This window comes from Centruroides vittatus, unplaced genomic scaffold, assembly GCF_030686945.1.
Source record: "Centruroides vittatus isolate TY-2023 unplaced genomic scaffold, ASM3068694v2 contig_941, whole genome shotgun sequence".
Lineage (NCBI taxonomy): Eukaryota > Metazoa > Arthropoda > Arachnida > Scorpiones > Buthidae > Centruroides > Centruroides vittatus.
Window position 1 is genome coordinate 2,675,369 of NW_027122625.1, and position 27,915 is coordinate 2,703,283.

At 31.6% G+C, this 27,915-nt stretch overlaps 2 protein-coding genes and 1 long non-coding RNA gene across 3 annotated transcripts in view; 2 read left to right on the top strand and 1 right to left on the bottom strand.

The window, feature by feature from the left end:
- The window catches only part of LOC136984992 (uncharacterized), a 278,551-nt gene that overhangs the window by 211,642 nt on the left and 38,994 nt on the right, over window positions 1-27,915 (top strand). The window lies entirely within an intron of this gene.
- Window positions 1,523-17,745, top strand: CycK (cyclin K). The gene is made up of 8 exons (XM_067282173.1): window positions 1,523-1,660; window positions 9,569-9,651; window positions 13,481-13,612; window positions 13,804-13,909; window positions 14,257-14,314; window positions 14,397-14,569; window positions 16,123-16,238; window positions 16,480-17,745. Exons 1-8 carry the CDS (start codon window positions 1,525-1,527, stop codon window positions 17,614-17,616), a joined length of 1,941 nt encoding a protein of 646 aa, XP_067138274.1. The 5' UTR covers window positions 1,523-1,524; the 3' UTR covers window positions 17,617-17,745.
- LOC136984920 (sodium/potassium/calcium exchanger 4-like) overlaps window positions 17,977-27,915 on the bottom strand; it is a 33,174-nt gene continuing 23,235 nt past the window's right edge. The window contains exons 9-17 of the mRNA XM_067282060.1: window positions 26,170-26,263; window positions 25,393-25,489; window positions 23,079-23,182; window positions 22,957-23,009; window positions 21,968-22,137; window positions 21,248-21,362; window positions 20,485-20,597; window positions 20,342-20,407; window positions 17,977-18,612 (exon numbers count right to left, since the gene is read on the bottom strand). Coding sequence (XP_067138161.1) covers window positions 18,466-18,612; window positions 20,342-20,407; window positions 20,485-20,597; window positions 21,248-21,362; window positions 21,968-22,137; window positions 22,957-23,009; window positions 23,079-23,182; window positions 25,393-25,489; window positions 26,170-26,263 — 959 coding nt within the window. The 3' untranslated portion in view covers window positions 17,977-18,465. The remainder of the gene's footprint in view (window positions 18,613-20,341; window positions 20,408-20,484; window positions 20,598-21,247; window positions 21,363-21,967; window positions 22,138-22,956; window positions 23,010-23,078; window positions 23,183-25,392; window positions 25,490-26,169; window positions 26,264-27,915) is intronic.

The following is a 27,915-nucleotide window of genomic DNA, read 5'->3' on the forward strand; positions in this document are numbered from 1 at the left end:
TATTAATATATATATATACTTATTAATAAAAATGCCTTAACATTTTATGTATTTTTATGTATAAAATAATAACAGATAAACAAAAAGAAAATATACAATCTACATCAATGTCACACCAGAATCCAATTTTGCATTTTCTCACGCTAGAGGCATTAAGAATCCTTAGACGTTACTTGCCGACAATTGACAATTGCGAACATGATGTTTTCAAGGCGTTCGTGATCGTTGAAAAAGAAAGTCAAGACAGTTAAGTGCTCAAAACAAACAGCACTAAATGAATTTTTCAGTTTTCATCTACAGAGTAATTGTAAATGGAGGACACAATGTATTGTAAGCCTATACTACTGTATTTTATTAATTGTAGTTTTGTGGTTTTTTTTTCCAACTTCACTTTAGTCGTCACATCGGATAACTCGACACATTTCCACTTCTCCTTGGGATGTTGACTTATGCAGAGTCGACTGTATAATAAACTTCCCGAAGCCCAATACCTTGATACTCAACCAAACGATTGCTGTAATTAATCAGGCTATCTGTTAAATTTTGCATTAGAGGTAGACGTTAGGCACCATCTCTTATCTAAATTAATAATTTAGATAGATGGTGCCCAATGTCTATCTCTAATGCCAAATTTTTTAATATATAGCCCAATTAATTATGGCAATCGTTTAGTTGACAAATTGTTTTCATCCGAAACAATTATAAACATGAAACTAATTAGGAAAGTATTCAATAGATGTAATCTGCATATATTTCAATAATAGTTATATGACAAACATAAATAAAAATACTCTGTAGGTACTTGAAACTGTCAATTAAATTTCTGAAGTGAGAGAGAAATAGCAGCATTTTCAGTTTGCTGATATGTATGATTGGCAGAATATTGATCTCGTGCACTACATCAATGTTAGAAACTTTGATTGGCTGTGGTGACATTTCTTATATATATAGGAAAGTGGCATTTAAAATCAGTTGTTTGGTTCTATTAATGTTCTGCAAGATATCAAGAAAAACTTTGATTTTTCATAGAACAAAATATTTTATTTTTTCAAGATTTTTATTTTTCTATGAATATATTCAATGTCTTCTTTTGATTATATTATTTCTTTTTCTGTAAGAAGTCTGTTTATAGTTACATTCAGTAAGGCTAATGTAACTGCTTTATATATATATATATATATATATAATATAATGTGCTGCTTTTTGAATTTGAAAATGCCAATGTCGACTGATATGAAAATTTGCAAATTTTTATTATTCTACACTGAATACTTTTTTCTTTGTTTTTATTCCATAAATTTTCATTTTTTAATAATACACATATAGCCATAAAAACAAATTTGGCTTTGAAATTGCTTGTATCCTTCTACATTTAAAATGTAAAAGAATTTATTCTGTTTATTGTGTTCCTTTTAGCTAATGATGACCAATTTTTATTTATGCTTAATTTTTATTATCGTACTTTTTTAGTTTTGAAATTTTAGTGAATTGTCAATTTACTTTCATTATTTTTCAGATTTAAAAATGCCAAATTGGTATTATGACAAGAGAGAATTAAAATCGACTCCATCATATGCAGATGGTATCGAATATGAGACTGAACAGAGGTATCGAAGAGAAGGTGCGCGATTTATCATAAATGTTGGTACCAGAATGGGATTGTATCCTTTAAAAAAATTATTTTCAATGAAAATTTTTAAAATAAATTTCAATAATTATATTACTTTATAAATGATAATTTGCAATAAACATAAAATATGATGTAGATAAGAAAATTTATGCAATATATTATTATTACTGAGGTAAGTATAAAAATATCAATAATCAATTCTAGTGTATCATTACTATATTATATATTTTAAACTAAACTACAGTAGAGCATTGATTATCTGACTCAATTGGGGACTGGGGTTGGTCGGATAACTGAAAAAACGGATAACCGAAAAGTATGAAAAAATACATTATTAGTATATCCCATGTAATTAGTACATTAGTATATCGCTATTAACCTACTTTGCGTTGAATTTTTATCGATGTTAAGCCTAACAAAATTTTTAAAAAAAATAATAATCGTCGCTATTGTATCGTTAAAAATTATTTTTTTATTTTCCACAAAATAAATACAAAAATAAAGACAAAATAAAAAATTAAGCCTGGTTTAAATACTGGTCTCCTTTCGTGGTCAAGCCAGTGTTGCCAGCTAAAACACGCAAAAATTTAACAAAAATAATATTAAAGTAGCCAAGACTTAGCCAAATATTGTAGCGCCACATCACTAGCGGACATTTGAATTTGCCGACTAGAACGCGGTCGGATAACCGATGTGACGGTTGATTGGGGATCGGATAATCGATGCTCTACTGTATTATAAAAGTAATTTGTATTTCCTTCATTTATTTTCAAATTTGTTAAGTGAAATTATTTGTCTTTTGATTACCTCTCTTAATATAGATCAGTGTTTCTCAAAGTGGGCGATAACACCCCCTTATGGGTGGTGAGTAAATCTAGGGGGCGCTGGAGGCAGGGTACTGAACGGTGACTAAAGGCAAAAGTTGAAGTCACTGACAGCCGTTCCCTTTCCTCTGTTAAACTGATAAGAGGAAACCTTGCGTTTAATGGTTTCCAGATGTTGAGAACAATGTACAGTAAGGGCACAAAGTGTGAGATTCATAGAAAAGTTTTCCTATGAATATTTCCAATCCTTTCTCACACAAGAGAAAATGGGTTAGGGGGCGTTGGGTATAACTTTATGGAAGAAAGGGGACGGTGGATCGAAAAAGTTTGGGAATCACTGATATAGATATATATAAAAATAAATATCATTTTTCTATCTTTCATCTGTCATCTCACATTAAGCAAATAATTCATTGTTATATTTAGTTTGTCTTGATTATCTTGGTTATGTATTCAGATGTTATAAAATAATTTTGTATAAATCTGCCAAAATTTAAATTCCAAATTTTATAATTTTATCTTCATTAAAATATATGTTAGGAACCAGATTAATAATAGTTGACCAATATGTATTGGTCAACTATTATTAATCTGGTTCCATCACTAATCTGGTGCTAACTGCTGCTGTTGTTTGATGGTGCTGAGCATTGCCAGAAGTATGATAGTTACTGTATTTGTTTTTGTATGCTAATATTTCATTAGGTGCAATATACAATAGAACTTGTATGATAATGACAAAATGTTTATGATAATTTGACAAGGATATTTCGTTTAACGTTTTTTTGTTAATCAACTTGTCTAGATTTATGGGGTATTTTAGAGATAGGATGAGGTGGTTAGTTATTGGGTTAAGCATATTCTAACCTGATCACTTAACAAATACAATCCAGCAAAATCACTAATCTAGCATTCTGAAGGTCCCAATAATGCCTGATTAGTAATGGTCAACCTATACTAAATTTTCTAGAACTCCCTGATTTCAACAAAATGATATTCATAAATGAAAGATTATTGATAATAGCTAGTAGTGATAATTTATATAGTAATCCTAAAACTCTACATTCCTTAAAATAATGTAATCTAATCAGTGCCGTAACTAGCCTTTTATGTGCCTGGTGCAAGCATCTGTAACTACACCCCAAAACTATGACCCAAAACTTGGTCCAGGTCATTTCTGCGAGCCCCAGGGTCTACGCCCTGTGCCTGAGCACTGCCGGCACTGCCCTAATTACAGCACTGAATCTAATTTTTATATCTATAACTTAATACTAGGATCAAATAAGTTATCATTCTTCACTGGCAACACTTGATAACAGCATCAGTTCCTTGTGTTAACAAGGAATTTTATACTTTTTTTTCAAGGTGTCACTGCACAATACCATGACGTGAATGTCACTAACTCAAAAGTAGCCACTCAATACTTGATATTTTTTAAAATTAAAATGAACTACAAATAAAAATATTCACTGTTAGCATGAAGTTAATACATATATGAATTTGTGCACTTGTTACCTTTATGAAAATTTTGCTATTTAGAGTTGCATCATCATTTTGCCATAAAACTTGTCATTTTTGGTAACTCATCACCTTAGTCCACATTAAGTTGAGTTTGCATGCTGTACTGTATTTAAGCACTCTAGATCTCTATATAAACATCCCAAAGCCTGATGTATTAATACTAATACAAACAATTGCCATAATTAATTGGCCTTTTTTTTCTATTATTAATAATTAGATATTAAATAATTTGGTATTAGAGTTAAACATTAGGTGCCATCTCTTATCGAAATTAATAATTACAGTGGAACCTTGCCTAACGAGCAGCTTGCAAACGAGAAAAATAAATTGTAAAAAAATGACTCACTTAATGAGCAATGTTTTGCATAACGAGTGACGAGAAGAGGGGAAGTCCCGGATTGTGTGCATGCTCCATCAGTCTGTGTTTAGCACTCGTTCTGCTAGCATCTTACTGTCGCTTGTGTTCACATATTTTTCCAAACTTGTGTTCACACATATTATGTATAAACAGCAACAACCATTGCTCGATATATAATAAACACATCAAACAATATGCCAAATTCTTAAGCTATGTAAAGGCTATAATTAAATATTAGAAATTAATTAATTTGATGAGAGGTAGGTAGTTATGCAGCCATATCCTATTAAATTTAATGACCAATTCCAAATTAAATTTTAATAATGTCTAAATTAAAAATTAATTAATTATAATTATTAAATTTAATTTGAGATGGCAGCATAACTGCCTACCTCTAGTCAAATTAACTAATTTATAATATTTAATTATAGCCTTTACATAGCCCTAGAATTTGGCATATTGTTTGGTGTGTGTGTTTATCAGACATATTATGTAATTTTTTTTTTTTTTTTTTTTTTGCAAATTGAATTCACATTTTAGGTTGGTTGTGCTAGAAAAAAAGATGAAGATGATTCAAGCTTCTTAATGATGTATATTGTGTAATTTTCTTTGAATAAACGTTATACATGAAATATTGGATGCATTATCATATTTCACATTAATTTATATGGAAAAAATTTTTTCACTTAACGAGTGTTTTGCATTACGAGTAAGATTCTGGAACGAATTATGCTCATTAAGCGAGGTTCCACCGTATAAAAATTTAATATTTGTTAAATAATTTTTAGAATGGAGGTTGCGAGTTCAGATCCTGCTCTGAGTCGATTCTTTTCTTGCAGGCTGTTCTAAAAATTATTTAATATTCATCCTATTAATAAATTAATGTCTAACTTTTTCACATAATAGAAACTGCTCCACTTTCCTCATAATTTTAGTATTAAACTAAAACATTTTATAACTACAGTATTAATTTTATAAATAATAATTAATTATTAACAAATTAGAAATTCATATAATCTTTGTTTTTTCCACAAGGCATCGAAAATCTATGCGCTGATGATTTTAGTGCATCATTTGGTTAGTAAGAATTAAAAATAAATTATTATAAAGTTGTACTTTTATATTGTTAGAATGTTTTTAATAACTGAAAGAAAAACTTTTATTAAGTATTTTTGTTAACAAAAGAAATTTAAAAAAGAGCAAATAGAAACAGTGAATTAGGTGTTTTTTCTGGAAAAATTTCTGTTGTATGAACTGTATTCAAGTAAAGTGTATGAATTTACTCATAATCTAGAATATATTTATTTTTCTTTCTCAAAATTCAATCTATTATTATTTTATTATTATATATATTGCAGCCAGATCCTTTTTTACTAGATCATTGTTAAAATTTTTATATATTTTAGTATATGTATTATTTATGATATATATACTTTTATTTTAGAAATTGTAAAATATTTCAATTTTGATTAATTTATTCTTCTAAAAATAAAAAAAAAATGTATAAAACAAAGTTATAAACATAAATCACGAGAATAAAAATAAAATTTTAATGTCAATATTTTATGTTATATGACATAATCTAATTCAATCGAACGTCTCTTGGCAAAACAGAGACTTTACATATACAGTACTTAGCTATTGCATTCTGATTTTGGTTATTTAAATTTAGCATTTAATGCTATAAATTCAGTTCAAAAACATTTTTATTTTTACATCTGAGACAAACATTCATTTTTTAAGTTGTTGACATATTTAAATTAAAGCTATTATAATTATAATCCTATCAGATTTATTTCTTTCAAAAAAAGATTTTGATATGAGGCTGCTTTCAATTGTTGTTAACTTCATAACAACATAAATTTATTTTACTTAAAAATTAATTAGTACTATTAACGAATGTAATTTCTAAATTTATTTAATATTTTCCTCGTCATGTTTGACAGTTGTCTTATTCAGAAGTTTTCTCGACTTTAATTGCCATTGATTTTCTACACATTTTTTTAATAGTTGTAACCATTAATTATAATTGATTAACACAATTATCAATCAATTTAAAGTGAGGCAATTATTTGTACTACTTAAGCAATGCATTAAAGAATAAACAGTAAAAATACGAAAAAAAATCTGTTGAAATGAATTAACTTATTTTGCATTCTTTAGAAATAAAAACGATAACACACAAAATTTGAATTAAATATTTTAAAATGCTGATAGCAATGTTCTATTCCTAGTCTAGTTTGCAGAAACCAAACTGTTCTAATTTTAGAAAAATAAATTTTAATTTTCTTCTGATTAATAGTTTATAGTTACTTTATGATCACAAATTGTAAATTTGATTAATAGTTGAATAATTTTAATGTGTTTTTTTCAGTTATTTAAGCCAGCTTAAAAGTGTAACGTATTAATTTTAGGTTTAATTACTCGATCTTGATATTAGCAATAATTTAAAGCAATAAAAATGCATATTAAAATGATTTTGTATCAGTGTTTTTCTATGGATTCTATTAAGAAGATTTATATCCATATGTTTAATTCTAATTTTAGTCAGTTTTCTTAGTACTATCAGAGCTTGATGATAAACTTCACATACAAAATTCACTGTATAGTGTGTTAATTATGAAATATTTAAATGGAAGTGATATGCAGAAGAATTTCTATAATTAAAATGTTCCTATTTAAAACTATAAAAATACTTTAGGAATAATTTGTTGTTCTATAAGCATAGTGTGTACTTTTATTATTAATGCATGAAGAATAAAAAATCATAAGTGATGAGGTAAAATGAAAACATTTTTTAAAGTGAGAAAGAATATAAAATTTCAATTCTTCAGAATTGAAGTTTTATTTTCTTTTAGTTTTTAAACTTTATCATCATCAAATTATAAATACACAAAACTTTTACAGTCCGATATTCTGTAGTTTGGAATGTTTCAAGCCTGCTTTTTTTAGCATGTGGATCCAGCCACCAAGACAATGCTGTTAGTAGCATCAAAATTGGCAAGTTTGTTTACATTTGTAGTCAAATGTTTTTTGTTACTACAGTCAGATCTTGATTTAATGTCACCATTTGTTATTTTCTGAAATTGTCATTAAATTTAACATGAAGTATCTCCAACAATAGAAATTATACTTGTGTGTAGCAATGAAGTTACACAAACTCGAGTCTGGGAGTTTAAAAGTCACATTTTGGTGATGATGATTGCATGTGCCAGTGTTTCCCAAACTTTTTGGACCGCGACCCCCCTTCTGCACTTAAAAATTTCAAAGGACCCCCGAAGAATAAGTATGTGTCAAAAAACATCTTGGAGGGAGGGGGTTAGGCTCGTATTTAAATATTTATATTATTTTTATTATTTATATGTGCAATTTATTTAAGTAAAAATTATTTTATATATTTTTTATTTCTATTATTTCCAAACATGAATCCATAGTAAATTTATAAAATATTTGAAAAAATTGATCTGGCATCAATTTTTCAGCGACCCCCCCAAATATTTTTCACGGCCCCCTTGGGGGTTGCGACCCCCACTTTGAGAATCACTGGCATGTGCAATGCAAAATTCATACATTTAATAATTCACACATACCAAAGAGCTCTTTAATATTTCTGAGGAAAATCTGTTAGTACTTTGGTACTTTAGTATTTTAAAAGTTTATCTGATGTTTTGTTTTTTACAAACTTTATTTTCCTAGTATGTTGTTTTTTCTGAGTGAAGTCATTCAAGTGCTTGAAGTATAGGAATTTGTTATAAAATGGTGGACTATATCTGTGATCTTGAAGTTATCAAGTCCCAAAGGCTAGAGAGAGTACTTTTATAATCACTGTTTAAATATGTAGTTTGTTCTAAAAGCTAGTGGAAATTTTTTACAGTTTGTTCTAGAGGTTTAGGGAAAGTAAAAATATTCAGAAAACACAGCCCTTCAAATGCATTGTTTTGGTACTAGAAGAACATTAAAAGTTCAGACTAGTTATCCTTATGATGCTTGTCTGTGTCATTGCAAAGCACTGCAGAAAAGCCTCACTCTGACTTTCAGCTTTTTGTTGTACTAAAAAGCCAAGAAATACAAGCATATCTTGTGTTTTTGCAAAAATGCAAGGTTCTGAAGATAAGAAGTTGAAGGGAAATAAGTTTGAGGCTTTTCTGCAACTATTAGCAGTGTTACAGACCAGTAAAATAAGGATAGCTAGTCTGAACTTTTACCCTTCTAGTGTATTTCAAGGGATATGTTTGTATTGAAGATGACTCAAAAGGAACTGAAAATATTTTAAATATAGAGAAAATTGAATATTTTGGTAGCCTTACCAAGCAGAATTCATAAATATACAGTAAACTTTTATTAATCTGGTCTCTCAATTATCTTTCTACTTCCAGTGTTGTGCATCTGCCTCTATGAAAATGTTAATCACATCAGACATCCCATTTTTCTATTTTATTTTATTTTTCACAGTATTGCAAGTCAGCACACTGTATTACTTGCCCACTTGCTTCCAAAAAGAAGTACCGAAGGGGGGCAGGCATCTCATTCATTATCTTCATACCTGTACCTTTTCAGTAATCTGACACTCTTGCTATTCTGGCATCTCTTTCTGCAAGGAATGGCAAGATTTACTGGACAAGGAGTCTACTGTATTTAAATATGGTGCAAAATTTTGCTAATTAAAAGTTCCTTTCTCTTAAAATATTTAAAAAAATAATGTAACAAATGTATACAGCTTTAAGAAAAATATTCAATTATAAATGTAATGGCTAGATTCACAATGCTAAAATATCCAGTTAAAGAATGACATAACCATTGTCTATCGGCATTAGGCAATTTCTATTATTTACAACATTCAATTCATATAAGATTACCATTTAATAGTGTAGAAAGATGAAGTTTTTTAATATCCAGTCTCTAGAAGAAAAATATGACCACTTTTTTAGTGGTACCCCAACTGATAATATTTTTCTTGTGGCACTCTACTTTATCAATGTAGAGTTATTGCACTTTTCATACTTTCAGTAATGATCATAAAAAGTGTTATAGCACTGCTTAGCACTATATTTTGCAGCACCGCTGAAGTACTATTGCAGTTTCCTGGTTGAAAACCAGTGTTAATCTGCGCTAATTATTTAAGTTTTTTCAATAAGTTTGAACTGAAGTATTAAATTGTTTAAAATATCAAATACAAAAATTAATATTTAAATAACTTATAATTTAATATTTAAAATTTTTTCTCCTTAATTTTGATTATACGATATGACACAATGGCCACCGGAGTCGTTTACTTTCATAGATTTTATATGTTTCATTCGTTTCGGACATTTCCAAGATTTGTAAGTATTTTTATTTTAGTTCCTTTTTTGTATTTCTAGTTAATGTAAAATAATAAATTTTATGTAATATTTATATAATTTAAATAAGTCAGGTGAATAAAATACTAGCATCAGCAGAATTAACATAAAAATTATAGTTTTGATTAGTTAATCAAGTTTTCTTTTTGTTTGTTTATTTTTTTAGGCAAATTTTCTGATTATGATCTATCATTTGCAAGCATTGTTTGTCTAGGGATAATAATTAATAATTAAATAGATAAAATAATTATTAACAGTAGTAAGAGATGATTATTCTGTTGTAACCTAAAAATTATCCAGATCAAATCCATCAAGTTGAATGCTGTTTGATTTTTCCCGATATAGAATAAATATAATAGTATATCAGATAATTTGAAGGACTTCAGACAAGAAACATATGATAGAGGAACTGGCCAGATAATAAATAAATAAATAATGGTGTCAATGAAAGATTATTGAGTATTTTTACTTAAATCCACTATATTTAATATATATTTCCTTTTGAGGTTTGTCGTTATATTCATAAATTATTATATTGTCATACTTTACAGAGACTACTACTTTATTACAGCAATTATTGTTTACAATTAAGTTTTTTGATTTGCAGACCACTTAAACCAAGTTACAGATAAATGAAGGACTTTAATTTGGTTTAAGTTAAAAGTACAACTTATGCTTCCATCCATTTCCTATTCTATAAATATCAGCTTAGATGTGTGCCATAATATTTTTCTATCCAGTCACCTGACAAGAGAGATGTAATGTGTAAAATGTTCTTTCTTCTGACTAAACAGCATAGAATTACATTTGGGAAAATGTAATTGTATACTGGATCAGTCTATAGATTTAATGATATGGATTTAGTGAGTCATGGATCTATGGGAAAATGACTGGGTCAGTCTATCAACTGCATATAAAAATGCAATTGTAAAGATGATATGTCACAATTATCTCAAATTCTTTGAATGAACATAAAAGTTTATTTGAAAGAGAATCTTTAACACAAAATTTACTAAAAATTTTTGGAAATGTATCATTGCAAAACACTTTTCTTGCTTTTTCTAGCAAATTTTTTAATTAAATTAAATGAACTAACGTTTTCAGCTATCTTAAATAGCCTTCTTCGGGTTAAACATAATTTGGAACATCCTGCTTAACCCGAAGAAGGCTATTTAAGATAGCTGAAAACGTTAGTTCATTTAATTTAATTAAAAAATTTGCTAGAAAAAGCAAGAAGGGTGTTTTGCAATAATATATTGAAGTTCTAGCTTACTGTGCACAGAATTTTTGGAAATGATTGATTTTAATTCAGAACTGATACATGCAGGAGGAGTCAAGAGGATCTCAAGGTTTCCATTAAGAAACTTACAAAAGGAAAGACAATATATTTATAAAGTATTGAAAATAGTTATTAACTTGCATTAGTGAAAGGATATTCTGTGCTCTTTGTTGTATAAAAAACTTACTTTAAAATATTACAAACGAAAATCAATTAAATGGAAAATTACTTTATTAAATATACATCAAGAAATTGAAGTCACTTTGATCAAAGTTATTTGAAGTTAAAGAAAAATGGAGGTTTGGTTCTTCAATAAATAATGCAGTTTCCAAAATGGAAAGTAATGAAAAGTTTTGATAGTTAGGAAACAACTCAATTAAATTATGAAAAAACTTTGAAGCGACTGAACAAACAAGACTATAAAAATTACTTTCATAATTGGAAAATAATTATTGTATTAAATAGAAACTGTACAGTAGTATGTGAAAAAATATTGATATTAGTTTCATTGAGAAAATTAACTTTTTTTTTTTTTTTAAGTATTTTTGGAAATTAATGTACGCACCTTGTGTTATCTGTATTTCATGGATTGTTTGGATGCTCTGAAGTAAATCAGAATGGGATGAATTTAAATGGAAAATATGCCAAAAATTGTTTTGTTTTTAAACATAATTGTTATAACATTAAATCATTCATTAAGTATTAGTTGAGTTAATAAGTAGATTTAAAACATAATTCAAAGAATTCATACATAAATTACTAAGCATGTAATTAACAATTAGTAGCATTAATATAGTTTGATATAATCTGGAAATCGTTTGGCTTTAATCTAAAATTGGATTTGTAGACATTTATATTAGCATAGTTTTGTTTTAACGTATATACAGTAAACCATTTAACATAAAAATGTGTTAAATAGAATGATTTACCGATCTTTATACAAATACTAACAATACGCCATTGAATTTCAACAGGATTTTTTAAATAAAATGTTTTTGGTATATTCTGTTTTCATATGTATGGATGTAAGGTTTGCATTGTATTGTTGTTGCTTAAATTTCAGTTATTGATCAATATTCAATTAGTGAACCACAAATCACATACTCTACCACCATATTTAAGTATGAAGATCAAACCATGACATAAATGATGATCTATCAACTGGTGGTCTGTCATTTCCTGTGTGCTGTAGAATGGAATGCCTTATTTATAATGTTCTGTATAACAAGGCTATTATTTAACCTGTCTGTATTTAATGTTATATTTTTATTATTATAAATGTATAATTTGTAAGTGTAATGAAAAATTTGGTTGTAAAAGGAGAAAACCACTAGGATTGCCAATGAACAGTTTGATGAGTTTAAAACATTTACTTCCAGTGTCAATAATTATGAGAATTGTCCATTTTTTGTTGGTTAAGTAGGATTGTTCAATTCCCACTTCAGAAGAAATCATTTTATCATGTAAAATGATAAAAGATGGGAAGAGAAGATAAAATTAAAATCATGTAACAAATTCGATTGAAGGTAGAAATCTTTTTAATATTGCAAAAACAACTTTCTGAAACAACGTGAGCAGGGAAAATTAACTTTATATTTAAAAAGATATATTATTTTAAAAACTTGGTTAAAAGTGAACAATAGATGGCACCAACATTGTCATTACAGGTTCAATGTGACCACTTTCGTGTCACAGACTGTGTCACCAACTCATATGCTGTAATCCTGTGTTGGGATAAAAGCTTAAAATCACTCAACTGCTGTGAGTAGTCATGCAAATGTTTGGTATTGTTATATCTTCTGAACCAAATGATCACCATAATTAATCTGACTAATTAAGTGCTATATTAATGATTAACTATTAAGTAATTTGGTACTTGAGGTAAGTGTTAGGTGCCATGGTTGTTTATGGCCAAGGATGGTTATATTGATAATTAAATATGTCTGGAAGCGAGGAATTGCTCGGAGGTCGGGTAGCATAACTAGCAATGCATTCGCACGGAAAGTGAGAGTTGCAGGTTAGAGTCCCACTCTGGGCTGATTTTTTTCTTCTAGAATATTCTAAATTAATTTATTGAATTGTAATTGTTAAACTTAATACAAGATAGCAACTTAATTGCTTAATTTCAGTTCAAATTACTTCATATCTATATATTTAATTTGCCAAGTTATGACTCGATATATCTGACATATTGTTTGCTTAATGCACATATATAAAACATTTGTTTTATGAGTTTATTCTATTAATACTCACTTTTAGATCAAGCTTATAATTGATTGTTGATTTTAATGCCAATGAGTTTTTAAAAATTTAATTTTAAAATAAGCAGTTTGCACTATAAATAATGGTCTATGCACTAGAAAATAAATGTATAGAGAGATTTTTCAAGTAAATTTTTTATTTTATCCATTAGAATTGGGATTTTATATTTCTAAAGGTCATTCTACTTCAATTTAATACAAAATTCTGAAACATGTAAGTTATATTTATTATAATTATATGAATTTAATATGTTTTTTGTTTTATTTATAGGTTACAGCCTGTTGCTGCTTATTTTTGGCTGGTAAAGTAGAAGAAACACCCAAAAAATGTAAAGACATTATTAAAACAGCCAGAATCCTTCTCACTGATCAACAGTTTACACAATTTGGAGATGATCCAAAAGTAATTTGAAGCATGTAGATTATACATATTAAAACAGTAATGTTCATTACTTTAGAAATTAATGATTTATTGCATGTATTATTATTATTATTATTTTAAAATGAATTTTCACTTAATTGAATACAATATAACTGATTATAATTAATGAATGGAAGTAAATCTATTTAATTTAATATCTATTTTTAATTCAGGAAGAAGTGATGACATTGGAAAGAATTCTCTTGCAGACAATAAAATTTGATTTACAAGTGGATCATCCATATGGATACTTACTTAAATATGCAAAATCATTAAGAGGTCTGTAAAATTAGCAACATTCCTCTCTAAAATATAGAATTCTCCAAATTCAGACTGGAATTTAGTTGTAATAACTTGTTTTAAAAAGTGTTTTAGAAGTTAATTTTGATATCTGAGGTAAAATAAAGTTTAATTAAGTTATTAACTAAATTATTAAATTCAGTATCAGCTATAAAAAGAAGTTAAATGTTAAATATTGTCTGAGAAAATTTAAGCATTATTTAATTTAGAAATTCTAAATCCTAAAATTTGGACAGGACACAATACAGATTTGTCCGAATTGTAGAGAATTAATAAACAATGATCATCATATTTAGCAATTTCATTGTAAACAATCCATTCTCTAGGTGATAGAGCTAAATTGCAAAAGCTCGTTCAAATGGCCTGGACATTTATAAATGACAGGTAAGTTTCATAATAAATTGGAATATATTACTGGTAATAAATGAATAAATAATGTATTCATAATTTAATTTTGAAATTTCAGTTTATGCACAACATTATGTTTACAATGGGAGCCCGAAATAATTGGCATAGCATTAATGTACCTAGCGGGGAAACTCTCCAAGTTTGAGGTTAACGATTGGAATGGACGCACATCCAAGCATAATTATTGGTGGGATATGTTTGTGGACAATATGAGCATAGAATTTCTTGAAGGTAAGTATGTGGATTGTTTCACATTTTGATAAAATGGAACATATTTTTCACTCAAGTTTTGATATCAAAAATATTTACCGTATTTTACGGACTATAAGATGCACTTTTTTCTTCGAAAAATTGCCTCCAAAATTCAGGTGCATCTTATAGTCTGTAGCGTCTTATAGGTATTTTTTTTTTTTAAATTGCTTAAAAATTAAGGTGCGTCTTATAGTCCGTAGCGTCTTATAGTCCATAAAATACGGTAATAGTTGTTGATATGTAATTTTACATTTTGGGATTCACATTAAAACAATACATTTTTGAGAACATGAATAATTCACCAATTTAAAATTTTATGTACAAGACCACATATATGACAGAGGCTCCATAAGATTATAATGGAGCTCAAAAATTCTTATCTGTCTGTACCTTTTCTATGCTTAAATGTGTTTAGATACATAAAAACTTATCATAAAATTTACTTTTTTCATAACTTTTAGTGGAGATATGAAAATGTCTTGAAATGAAGTTTATAAATCGGAATTGAATAAACAAATATATCCATTGGAGCATCTAAATTTCCAAAATTGTTTTAGAATAAGATCATTCTGTGAAAACTTAAAAATAGCTTTTATTGATATTACTTACAGAAACAAACATCTGTACAATTACTGTATTTTCTCAATAAACCCCAGGAGATATATTTTTAAAACATATGTATCTTTTGGGGTTTATTTTGAAGACCCAGTGTTTATTTACAACTGGATAAAAATTGCAGAAAATACATTAATTACTCATACATTTTCCAAACTATCAAAACCATGCATTTTCTATATTTATGGGTTACAGCTATAACATTTGAAATAAATTCTGTATTAATAGTTAACCTAATTCTGTCTCTTCTAATTTGGTTATTATGTCTGCTTCGATATCATTGTAGAAATGAAGATATTGACTACCATCTTCTAGTTCAAACTTGCCATCTCTTTCCAAAAGAGATGGTAAGTTTGAACTAGAGTTTTCCTAATTATTCTTCGGCTGATAATCCTACTTATGAACTCTATTGTGACTTTCCCACGCTCAGTATTTGACAATATTTAATTTTCTTTCAAAAAAATGTTTCTGTGCACCTTAGAATCAGTGGCGTAGCTAAGGGGGTGCGGTAGGTGCGGTTTGCACTGGGCCCCTGGAAAATGATAGGCCCATGGGGGCCCCAAAATCATGAAAAAAGTACCGAAAAATTTTTTCGGGGGCTTACAAATCTGGTTCCGCACCGGGCCTGGAGAATCCTAACTATGCCACTGCTTAGAATAGAAAGTGCTGACTGACTGTAGACGATTTGAAGTTGTAGAATTTTAGTTCAACTCTTTTCCTGTTACTCTAAATTATATTACTTTAAGCAACATGTTTTCCACATTTCAATCCAGTGCTTCATGTTCATGTTCAGATTTGATCAGGTTAGATTTTAAAATTGTACAGGCCAGTTGTTACATTTTATGTTTTAATATTTTAAGTTATAGAATAGAAATTTTCAAATTTCTGCTTTATAGCTGACTTTTTTTTATTTTCAGATATCTGTCATCAAGTTTTAGATTTATATTCAACACCTATACCTAGTACGCCGCAAGATTCGCCTCCTACTACTCCTCCTCCAAAAATAAGACGTACTGCACCAGCACAAAAGAGTGTATGAATTATATTAAGACATATGTTTTATAAGTCAACTGTGATATATTTAATGTAGTTTGTATGATATTTATCTGTTTCCTTTCATTTTTGTCTGTTAGTTGAAACAAATTGTATAATGTAAAAGTATTTGTTGCTTATATATTTTATTTAAAATGTTCTTGATATATTTAAATATCAATTATTATAGTTATTGTTAAAGTTATTTTTAAAAACATCAACTTTATGTCATTTTTTTCCAGTCGCCATCATCACCGGCAATATCGACTACGCCCCCTTGTCAGGCAAAGATAAAAGAACAACAATCTTCTGCTAAAACAACGCCAGCTGTTGAAACTGAAACACTTACTAACATTGCTGCACCGGTAACATCAGCTCCAACTACTCCCGTTACTCCAAAACCAATTACGACTACTACTACGCTGCCACCTGTCCCTCCGGTACCACCACCTAATGTAACTCTACCTTCTGCTACCGTAGATCCTCCATTACCAGCTCCACAAACTACTGCAAATGTACCTTCATTTACTTTTAATCAAGCTCCTCCTCCAGATACTACCGATACTTATAGAGCAGATTATCCTCCCAAACCGGAATCCCAATATAATCCAGAACAAGAACAAAATTTTAATAAGGAACGAGTTCATTTTGGTGGTTTTGAAACTTTGCAGTCCTCTCCAGTTGTTCCCGCACAGGTAAAAGCTCACACTCCAGTTCCATCTATCAGTCAGAATTTTTCTGGACCGCATAATTCGGCATATCCGCCACCTTATCCGCCACCTACAGAAAAGTCGGGTAATCCATCAACTATGCCGTACTATTCAAGTAATGTTCCACCTGCAGGTTCTCAGTTTCCACATACTCCATACACTCAACCACTGCCGCCATATTTTCGACCGCCCGAACCTCAAGATCAGTTTTACGGTCCTCCCATGAGACATTCGTCGACTCAACAGGCATCATTCAGAACGGCTCAAAATCCACCAATGCAGTGCGGACCAATGCACCATCCGAGTCAGACCCCGCCAATTTCTCAACCACAACCATCGCAGGGTCCGCCACCTCCAGTTCCTCCGCATCAGTTTCAGGATTCTTTTCGCGGATCGAACCAGTACCGCGGAGCCGGCCCGCCGCCTCCGCCTCATCCTCCGCTTCCGTCGTATCCGCCCCATCGCGGTCCCATGCCACCGGAACCACATTCTGGCATTCCGAGTCACGGACCTCCGGTCAATCGCATTCCTCCTCCTCCGCCACCGCCGCCCACTCTGGCCCAAGTGTTTGGCTACGGTGCCCACACACAAATAGGACCAAATCCCCAGCATCGGACGTCTCCGAACGCAACGTCGCTGCCACCAGTCAGAATAACCGGAAGATTTTAGAAAGTAATTTTATAAAAGACAATTTAAACGAGTGCTAAAAGTGTTGTACAGAAATACATTATTGTATTGTTTTTTCCATTAGTGTTTGTATCTTAATCATTTCCAATAAAACAATTTATATAAATAAAATTTGATATTTTATTTATGTAGCAGTTAAATTTTCAAAAGATATAAGTCAACATAACAAACATAATTCATTATACAGTATATATATATATATGTATATATATGTATGTATATATATATTAATAATATATGCATAAATTAATTTTTTAAAATTATAAAAGAGTTAAAAAGTAGTTCGTACACAACAAAGAATCTCTTTGCAGGCACACACAACATAAGTGGCAACAAAATAAATAAATAAATGGTACCCGGTTATTTAATATTTTTAACAATATTATATTTATTGTAAGCACTCTAAAGAGAATTTATTAATGACAACTATTCCCATTTCGGGATAGAAACAGTTTACTAAGCTCTTGTTTTCTTCAAACATTATGACAGATAAATTTTTCCACGATGAATAATTATGTAAATTCTAAAATATAGTAAAATATATTAACAAATTTCAAGTATTATTATCATTAACACCTGTTATTAACATCACAACTGTGCAAGCTGTATATAATTTCTATAATCTATATTCGTGTGGTGTAACAATTTCTTTTATGTTTAGCAAAATCATAAAAATCAAAAACTCTTTATCATTCTTAATAAGAAACTAATCTATGAGTCATCTTTCAAAGATAGAAGTTTTTTTAAAGGACTAGGTCTGATAATCCTAACTTTTTTTTTTATATTTTAATACATGTAGAGAGATGAACAACAATAATTATTATTACATTTTCATTCTTTACACATGGGAGGATTGACGTAACCAAAGTAGTTAAATTCGATCATACTAGAAATAATCAGGAAGACGACATATACAGATAATAACAATATTCCTAGGCGTTTTGTTAATTGCCACTGGCTGAAATATACTCCACCCACCTGGAAATAAAGGAAAATTTAGGAACTTTGACTTTCCATTAACGTTTTGGTTTTAATAATAGGAATTTTAGTGAGTTTTTGTACTTAAAAATGGGCCTAAATCTACTCGTTATTAGCAGGTTTCATTGTTAATAAGCCCAAGAGTGATGCAGAGTGGATAAACTAAGTAATAAGTCACGGGTTTGTGCCTCACCAACGGCTGGTAGCGTATTTTCCGAGTTTTCTTCGCACATTAACATCTAAACAGTGCAGTTTCCTGTAGAAATTTTATCCCCTTGCCCGATGGTAGCTGCTCCTGTGGGTGTCCTTCCTCGCGGTGACGCGAGACACTACGTGCTTGCTGTCCTCTCACTGAGGATTTCCGCCGAGGGGCTGGCCAAGTCAACTTGTCCAAGCCACCTGAACAAGTACTTAAAACGCTAGCATCAAGTAAAGGAAACCTAAAGGAATTGATGGAAAAAGTTATAGGTCTTCTAGATCTATAAGCTCAGTGGATGCACTGGGCAGGATACTCCTTCCTGTAGGGAAGGGACCCCGCTGTCCGTATTAATAATAATATAATAATGAGCAAAGAGGAGTATTAAGTGCAGAACAGGCTGCACAATAAAAGTTATGCCAAAGAGAGTTGGACCTAAGAGAACGGATGGGAGCCCGAAAGAAGTCGTCGGTGGTCCAACTAAGAGAGTCCAGTTTACCCACGGTACCGACCAAGGCCCATGATTAAGGCATAGTCTCTCTAACCCTGTGATGCCATTAGGCGGGGCAGGGAGAGTTAGCTTTATGAAGCTTGCCCGATTGTCATGGTGTAGCGTTGCCTCCTCCTATGAAACCATTAATAATAAAATCGGCTTGAGACGGGACAATTATCGCGAAATATTCGTGGAAAATGTAAAAATAATATCCGTTGTTTTATTTTGTCTTTTTTTTTTAACTCTCCGTCCTGTGGGCACTAAGAAGGCCTCTTTTTGTAGGCCCATTATAGGTTCGGCCAGGCCCACAATGGGACGACCAGGTGGTGAGGGACAGGGCCTGACATAAACAAACGGACCACCTCCGAAAAATTCCTGGGGATTTCTTGACCCGTTCGGATTCGATCCCGGATCCCCCAGAGCGGTAGGCTGCCACCTTGACCGCTCGGCCATCCGGCCGTATTTATTTTTTTGTCATTGTTTTGATATACACTATTTAAATTTAATTTCGCTGCTATGAACGATTGTATAAATGTAAAATACAATTTAATAATAAGTACATTTTACTGAATAAGTTAAAGTCCGGATTATTTCGGCCATGGACCGATTCTTATTTTTTTTGTTCTTTCTGGCCTATGGGCATTGAGAGGGCCTCTTTTAGCAAGCCCATTATGGGTCGGCCAGGCCCACAATGGAGTAGCTGGGTGGTGAGGGGCCTCTCCCAAAAATTCATGGGTTTTTCAGATCATCCGGATTCGAACTCAGGTCCTCTGGAGAAGTAGCCTGCCACCTTAACCGCTCGACAATCGAAAATAATTAACGTTTTAATTGAAAAAGACTGCTCTCCCCAAATTATGGGGAGAGCAGTCCTTAGAAAGAATTTTAGGAGAGTAGTCCTTAGAGAAAGAATATGGATAGAGCAGTCATTAACAGAATATGGTGAGATTTTTTATTCCTTTTTATATAATTTCTGCATTTTTATATCTTAATCCTCTATAAAAAATATGCTCTAGAATTTACTTAAAGAATATTTTACTTACCGTAACGATGATCGTAAGAAATAAAAGTATAACAGAGTAAACCATTCCGCTACTGTTGATAGTTGCCTAAAAAAAATAAAAAGCTAAAATGATTTTAAATATCTAAAGGATAATTTAAAAAATAATCGATATTAACCACTTACAACATCTCCAGGATTTATCATGGCCGTGTATATAAACCAGGGAACGGCCAAACCCACTAAGATATCAAAGACATTACTGCCGATACTGTTTGATACCGCCATGTCACCTTGACCTACAATAAAATATTATAATTTCCATTTTAATAAAGTCTTTTCTTAATTCGATTTTGCCAATTTCTAAAGTGAATTTAAACTTTGTATAAAATTAAATATGGCGGCCGGGTATGAAATTTGACATTGTGAAGGTTCCGGGTACGAAAACGTAGAAAATTCAATTGTAAATGGTGAATTATTCATAAATAACGTATTTTATTTAGTCAGAATGCGTTATTTCAAAGTAAATTAAATAAAGGAAACATAAATATATTCAAATTAGTTAAGCCTGTAAACCCCTGTTACGTCAGATGTGTTAAAGTAGAAAATTTCGAATTTTTAGTGTCTGAAATTGTCCGTTTTAGCCAATAGGATCGTACCGAGTCGGTGACGTTTTCGTCCCATCGTTCAATGAGAAACGAGATGCATAAAATCGAGGCACGTGACACGAATCGATGTTTGGCACGTGTTTCGTCATCTGCTTGAAAGATGACCTTACCGCGTTCGTGTCGTCATCAATAACCGCGTATGTCCTTAATTAAATTACAGAATATATTTAATTATTAACATGTTACACGTTAAAATCTCGTATAAAACGCCAAGTAGAGATGATGTTCCCGTTACGTCATTTATAGCTTATGTACTACTGACGTAACCGTACGTCACTCACCCTGTCTTGCAACCAGAAGACTGGCAAATGCGTCTGGTACACTTGTACCGGCTGCTAGAAAGGTGATTCCCATAATGCTGTCCGGTATTCCCAAGGTATAACCTAGTAAAGTCACCTGGAAGTAATAAAAAAAGATAATATTGATTTGATGTCGTTTCTTGCACGTAACGTCTTAAGATGGCAGTCGAACCTGTGGACAACGGCCACCGACGGAAACATAAAATATTGCCATTGTTGGGAGGTGACCATTACTGAAAGTTCGGCTGTACCAGGGTTGATCTTAGACTTGCACTTAACAGAAATTGTAAAAGGATTTAAGTACGGTTGAACCTGTGTACAACGGCCACTGACAGAAACACATAAAAATGGCTATTATTGCAGGTTAGACCGTATTATGAATCGATCTTATACCTGCACATAACGTCTTAATACGGTTCCGAAAACAGAAATTCGTAAAAGAATTTATGTATTGTACAGTTGAACCTGTGACAAACGGCCACTGTCAGAAACATTTTTAAAAATGGTCGTTGTTAGAGGTTCGACTGTACTACGAATTGATCTCAGACTTGCACATAACGTCTCAAGATGGTTTCGAAAACGGGGGTTATACAGAATTAGAACCTGTCGACAACCGTCACCGACGGAAACATAAAAAAATGGCCGTTGTTGGGAGGTTGCCGTTATCGGAATTTCGACTGCACCTAGAAAAAACATGCTTACCATCCACACCATGACGTAAGAGAAAACGGCCGTCCACACAATAGACATGAGAAATGATACCATAAACCAATTCTTCCATCTACTCTTTCTGCAATCCGGAATAGTATAATAAAGAACGGCTAAAACAGGTGCTTTGATGATCCATTTTAATATTACTGCCAATCCTTCACCTGAAAAGAAAAAAAAAAAAAACAATGATATCGATTATAAGCAAAATCATGTTCTACTTTTTCATTACTCCATACTTTTTCTGTTATCTTTATGGCTAACATTAGTATTGATCGTGGAAGAAAAATCGAGGTCATTGCGCCATTATAAACGTTAGACAAATATACCAAAATACTAATTTCGATCTCGATGATGACGTTTCGTCCCCCCGCCATACGCCAGCGATATTTGTCTCGATACTTTCTCCAAATTATACAATGGTTAGCCTCGAGACACCTGGTGATAGAATTCTTCACGGGATAAGAATAAGAAATTTAAATTGATTCGTCTTTGCTTCTGGCATTAGTAACATTTAAAGAAGAATGATAATGATTCAGTTACGGAAAAAAAATAACTAAATTAAGTGGAGGGGGATAAAATTTCATCACACCGAACTTTTATTACGTCATTCGATAAGAGGCGCGAATTTAAAAATTCATTAACGGTCCCTTTATTGCCTTTAATCTCCTTTAAAATTTATCATCCTCATCATCATCATCGTCGTCGCAAAATAATAAGCCGCGTTCCGGTTACAGTATCAATTTCCTGTATTGTAAAGAATGTAAAAATTCTATTGAATTATCCTTACGCCATTTTGGCTCGGAGCCAGTACGAAACCGAACACAGCGGATATTTTGGCACAAAATTGTGTAGAACGGTGTTATAAATGGAATTTGGCCTAGTTACACTTGGACTTTTCGGTTTAATTAATCGTGAAAAGGAAGAAAAAAAGAAAAAAAAAGTTACTTGACACTTATTTAAAAATGCCAAAGAAAAATTACTTGGGGATGGTATTCTTTTCCATTCATCTTCTGTAGAAAGAACTACGCTGGCACTGAAAATACAGTTATTTTTAAGCCCAAAAAACAGTTTAATTTTTTTTAAAATTACATAATAAACATACCTGATGATGCTCTTACTTCTCCATCTTGGCACGTCACCCCCGCCTCCACCATCCATAGATAATTGCGGTTGCATTTTCTGAGGTGCATTTCTTGCTGCTTGGTTCTATAAAAAAAAAAGAAAAGAAAACAGATGACTCTGTGTTACTACAATGGAGTAAGTTACCGCCTCTCCTACTGGCAGATGATAATAAGACTTTAAATTAAGTATAGATAACCTACAGGATATCCCCTAGTTGGATTTTCCTGCACTGATTTCCTCTTACGACAAAGAAAACAATGAAGTTAACATGAATCGATACCGGGAGATGGGAAGCTGGATAAGGAAGACTCCACTCATCAATCAGTTTTCTGATAACTGAATGTAACCTACTTGCTGATATTTCAGTCAGCTTCCATTTCTGATTCGGTTAATCGACTTCAGTTACTGGTTGTTTAAATAAACCTCTGTTAATTTCCTGTTCGTGCTTTAATTGCCATTTCTTTGATTAACTTAAGTATAAAAACCTTTCTAGACACAATAACAGAGTTTAATTAAGGTTACATTTGATTTAATTACATTATCGACTCGGGGTTTTAATTGGTTATTTTGGTTTTGTTGTATTATTTTTGTTTTTTTAAATAATTAAGTTAATTACGATTTTACGTAAAATTTACGGTGTTTTCCTTTAATTTTAATCAGTTTTAACGGTTATATTAATATTTGCTTTAACTGGATATGTTTTTTGATGGTTTCGATGTTTTTACGGTTTTGGCACTTGTTTCTGATGGTTGCAAATAAAAATAACTGTCATCACTCGTGAATCGCAAGATTTATGTTAATTTCATGTATTTTGATCAGCACTGTTTAGTTGTTTGTATTTAATTTGATTAAACTTTGTTTAATCGGCCTGTAGACGTACAGACTGGTAAAGGCGCCATTCTGACGCTCTGGGGAAGGAGAATCCGCGCTCGAGTCCAGGTCGACTCATAAATTTTCGCAAATGAATCGATTCGAATCTATTGGATCCCTTCTCCCGTTGTGGGTTTGGTTTATTCGTTTACGGCAAAGGATACGTGGGCGATTTGCCGAGGGGGGATGCTTCCGGGAGGATTTTCTATGGAAAACTGGCCCCTATGTAGGTGTTACTAACGTGAAGAAAACTCGGAAAATTCCACGTAGCCACCCTGTTTCGCAGGCGCGAACCCTCAACTACCAGCGTCAGTGATTTTATCCACGCAGCCACCGATGGGCTCTCTCGTTGTGGGGAACCCATCATTGGCCGAGTGGATAAAATTCCCGAACTCGCGATAGGAATGAACTAAGAACCTCCTTTGCAAACCACTGTACACGGTCGCGGATTCGCGCCTCATTAACGGGCTGACCATGTGGAATTTTCCGGGTTTTCCTCGCGGGTCTAAAATATAGGTAAGGGTCAGTTCTCCACCTTGGCAGATCGCCCATATTTTACGTTGCCTTATACTATCGCACCAATCCTTAGCGCCTCACAGGGGAAGAGTTTTATAGTAGATGTTACTTTAAAAAGTATGTTATAGTTACGACATAGTTTACGTTTAATTAATTTATGACCCCAAACGGAACCAAAAAGTTACATTATAATCTATCGAACTTATTCCCTTCTCTGTCGTCTCGATATTACTCAAGAGAATTGTCCATAAGTTACGTAACGCAGATACGAGTGTGTACGCAGATAATCGTTACAATGCGTTACAAGGGTGGGGCATTTACAAAAAAGTGAGGTAATGCTAAGGTCTCAACTCCTGGGTAACAATAGCATCGAACACTGCTTTGTATTATTCCTTAGTACAATTACGGGGGGTCGATCGAGGATGTTCATTACGTAATTTTGGTGGTGGGTATGTGAGACGGTGTACGTAATTTACGAACGCTCCCACAGTTGAAACCGTAATGAAAACGAACTAAGCTTAATTAATTTCCAAGTTATGTTTAAAGCTTAAATTTGATTAGAAACTAAACAGAAGAATCAATTAAGTGGCGTTTTAATCGATTCCCGTTTTTCCAAAAGTCAATTAAACACGAATTATGTTTAAGTACGTATGCTTTAACTTTGTTGTTCATTGAGTTTATCTCGATTTAATTGTCTGCACATAAATGAACGCAATGAACGTTCGGACGATCTGATTGGTCAGTTTCTTTGTACGTCAAACTAGTGATAACAGAATTCTTTTGTTAAGTAACACATGAAATTTGAATAGCGTTAATTAGCGTTTTATGAACATATTTAAAGGATTTAACTGATTACAAGCGATAACGCGCTTTTAATTATCTTAATGAAGTATTTTATTAATTAACACCTGCAATATAATTCGTCGTGCAGCCGCTCGGAATCGTGTTAGAGGAGGAAAATATCGTGTCATCAACATCATCTGTCCGGCTTCGAAAAATGTCAAGCTGAAAGCAAAAAATATATATACATTTTTATTAACCGATTTATTAAAATAAATTTAAACAAGAGCTTAAAATTTGCATTAAAAATAGTCACAGGCTTTATTATAAAATATAGCGTTTGCAATTTAAAACTTTAAATCATTTATTATACAGGGTGGGCCAACGAAAACGAAACGGCAGAGTGTTCGTGTTCGTCCAAGCAAATCGCTCGGACAGGTCGATTTTATTCTCGAGGGGACATCTTATGCAATAAAGTTTTTGCGAATCTGAATATTAACTAAACAAACATTTTTTTCGAAATAAATGTTTGTTTAGTTAATACAAAATAAACGAGTTTTTAAAATTTTTGTTGTCTGTTGTATTCAGAATCGCAAAAACTTTATTGCAAAAGATGTCCCCTCGAGAATAAAATCGACCTGTCCGAGCGATTTGCTTGGACGAACACGAACACTCTGCCGTTTCGTTTTCGTTGGCCCACCTTGTATATAAATCCCATTAAAGGATGTCATAATCATCGGAGCGTTCACCAGCCGACGTCCGGATCATTAAGTAACGAATGCGATATTTTTAAAATGAAATAATTTTTTCTATTTAACATTTACTTTTTATAATTATTAAATTCCGAGGAATAATTTATAAATTTAAAATTTTTCCCCTGAAAAATTCATAATTATATTACTTACCGTTTTTTAACAAGTCTAACGTCGTCGGCGGCCATTGTAGGATGTGACGTAATTGTCGTTTGGGCACATTCGTCGATTTCATTATTAAATGGAACTATTAAATATTAAAATAAAATTAAATTATATGTCTTAAAATTTGAAAATATACATATGCCCAGTATAAAATTATTTAATTAAAATTGATGAGATCGAGAAAGAGAATGCGGGATGTTAATGGAAATGCTAACAGCGATTGGTAAATAATCAAAATGAATCGTCACGATAGTTGAGGAGAAAATGGATAAAAAACGTAATTATTTTGTTACGTTTATAAATCTCATTCGAATTCTACGCTAATTTTTAAAATCCCCTACTGAATTTTTTTCCCACTAATCAGCAATTTTAAAACTAGAAACTCGAGAATGGTGTCACATTGTTAATGGCCAGTAATAGCAATTTCGAATTTCTACTTTCTAAAATTGATATTTTAACGGTTCTTATGATTAATGAATTTTGAAAATTTTTCAATTGAAATTTATTTTAATTTTATTTCATTACTTTCTTTTATTTGGTTCATAATTACGATGGTAAAAATAATGGCTACGTCTAGGTTATGAGAAACGAAGTATGTCATTGGCTCGCGTACCTTAGATGCTAAGTAATCAAGCCAATGAGGAAACTTATTCTCAACGCCCTCTAATGATCGTACCTGAAAACACGAAACTGCAATTTTATATTGAAAATTTGCATATTATATATATGTACAGTGAAACCTGTGTAAGCCGTATGTACTTATAATGCAAGTATACATATATTGCATACATATCAGTATACATATACACGTGTGTGTATGTATGAATGTGTGTGTGTGTGTGTGGTGTGTGTGTGTGTGTGTGTGTGTGTGTGGTGTGTGTGTGTGTGTATTCAACATTAACTTTTATTTATTTTTTTATTCTAAACTTTATAACTCGAGCACAATTCAACCGCCGCACGCTGTACGAAAACAATGTAAATTTTGAAAAAGAGATTTGAATTTTAAAAGGGTAGAAGACTGCACTAAAAATAAACTAATCTTGCCAGAATAAAATAATCGTGAATTTTATACTTTGTACCTCCCGCCAAGCCAAAAAGAAATCAATAAAAGAACGAAGGTCTGTAGAACTCTATTCGACTTTTTACAAGAGAGTTGGATGAAGCAAGTGCCAAAATAATTGTAAAGTAAGCAAACGCTTTCCTTATCCTACAAAATAAAATTATTTAGTTACGTATAATAGGTGTTGAGATTACATAATAGATCATAATATTCCTACCATAAAAGAGTCATTTAAAAACAATAATTTAGTTTTATCGAGATTTAAAATTGTTAAGCTCTAGTAATAATACAATAAATGTGAATTGTGATGAATGTAAAGCGAGATAACTATATTTTGTCAAAGTAAATACTATTAGTATATTTAGTAGCAGCACAGCACAAAATAAGTAGGCTACACCAGAGACCAAGTGGATAACACCATTGGTAGTATGAAATTTTCGTGTTTCTTCACGTGTCTAACACCTGAATGTGGCCAGTTTCCAATAGAAAGTTCTCTCGGGAGGCTTCCTCCCTTGGCAAATTGCCTTATCCCATCAAACCAGCCCAAATACAAGATGTATCCCTTTTAAAACAACTTCGTTTCGCAGTGGCGCGTTATAGTTTTGGGTGCAGTAAAATTTGAATTAGAGATTGACTTCAGACATTTTTCTTTCGAGGGAATTTTTTGGGGAAAT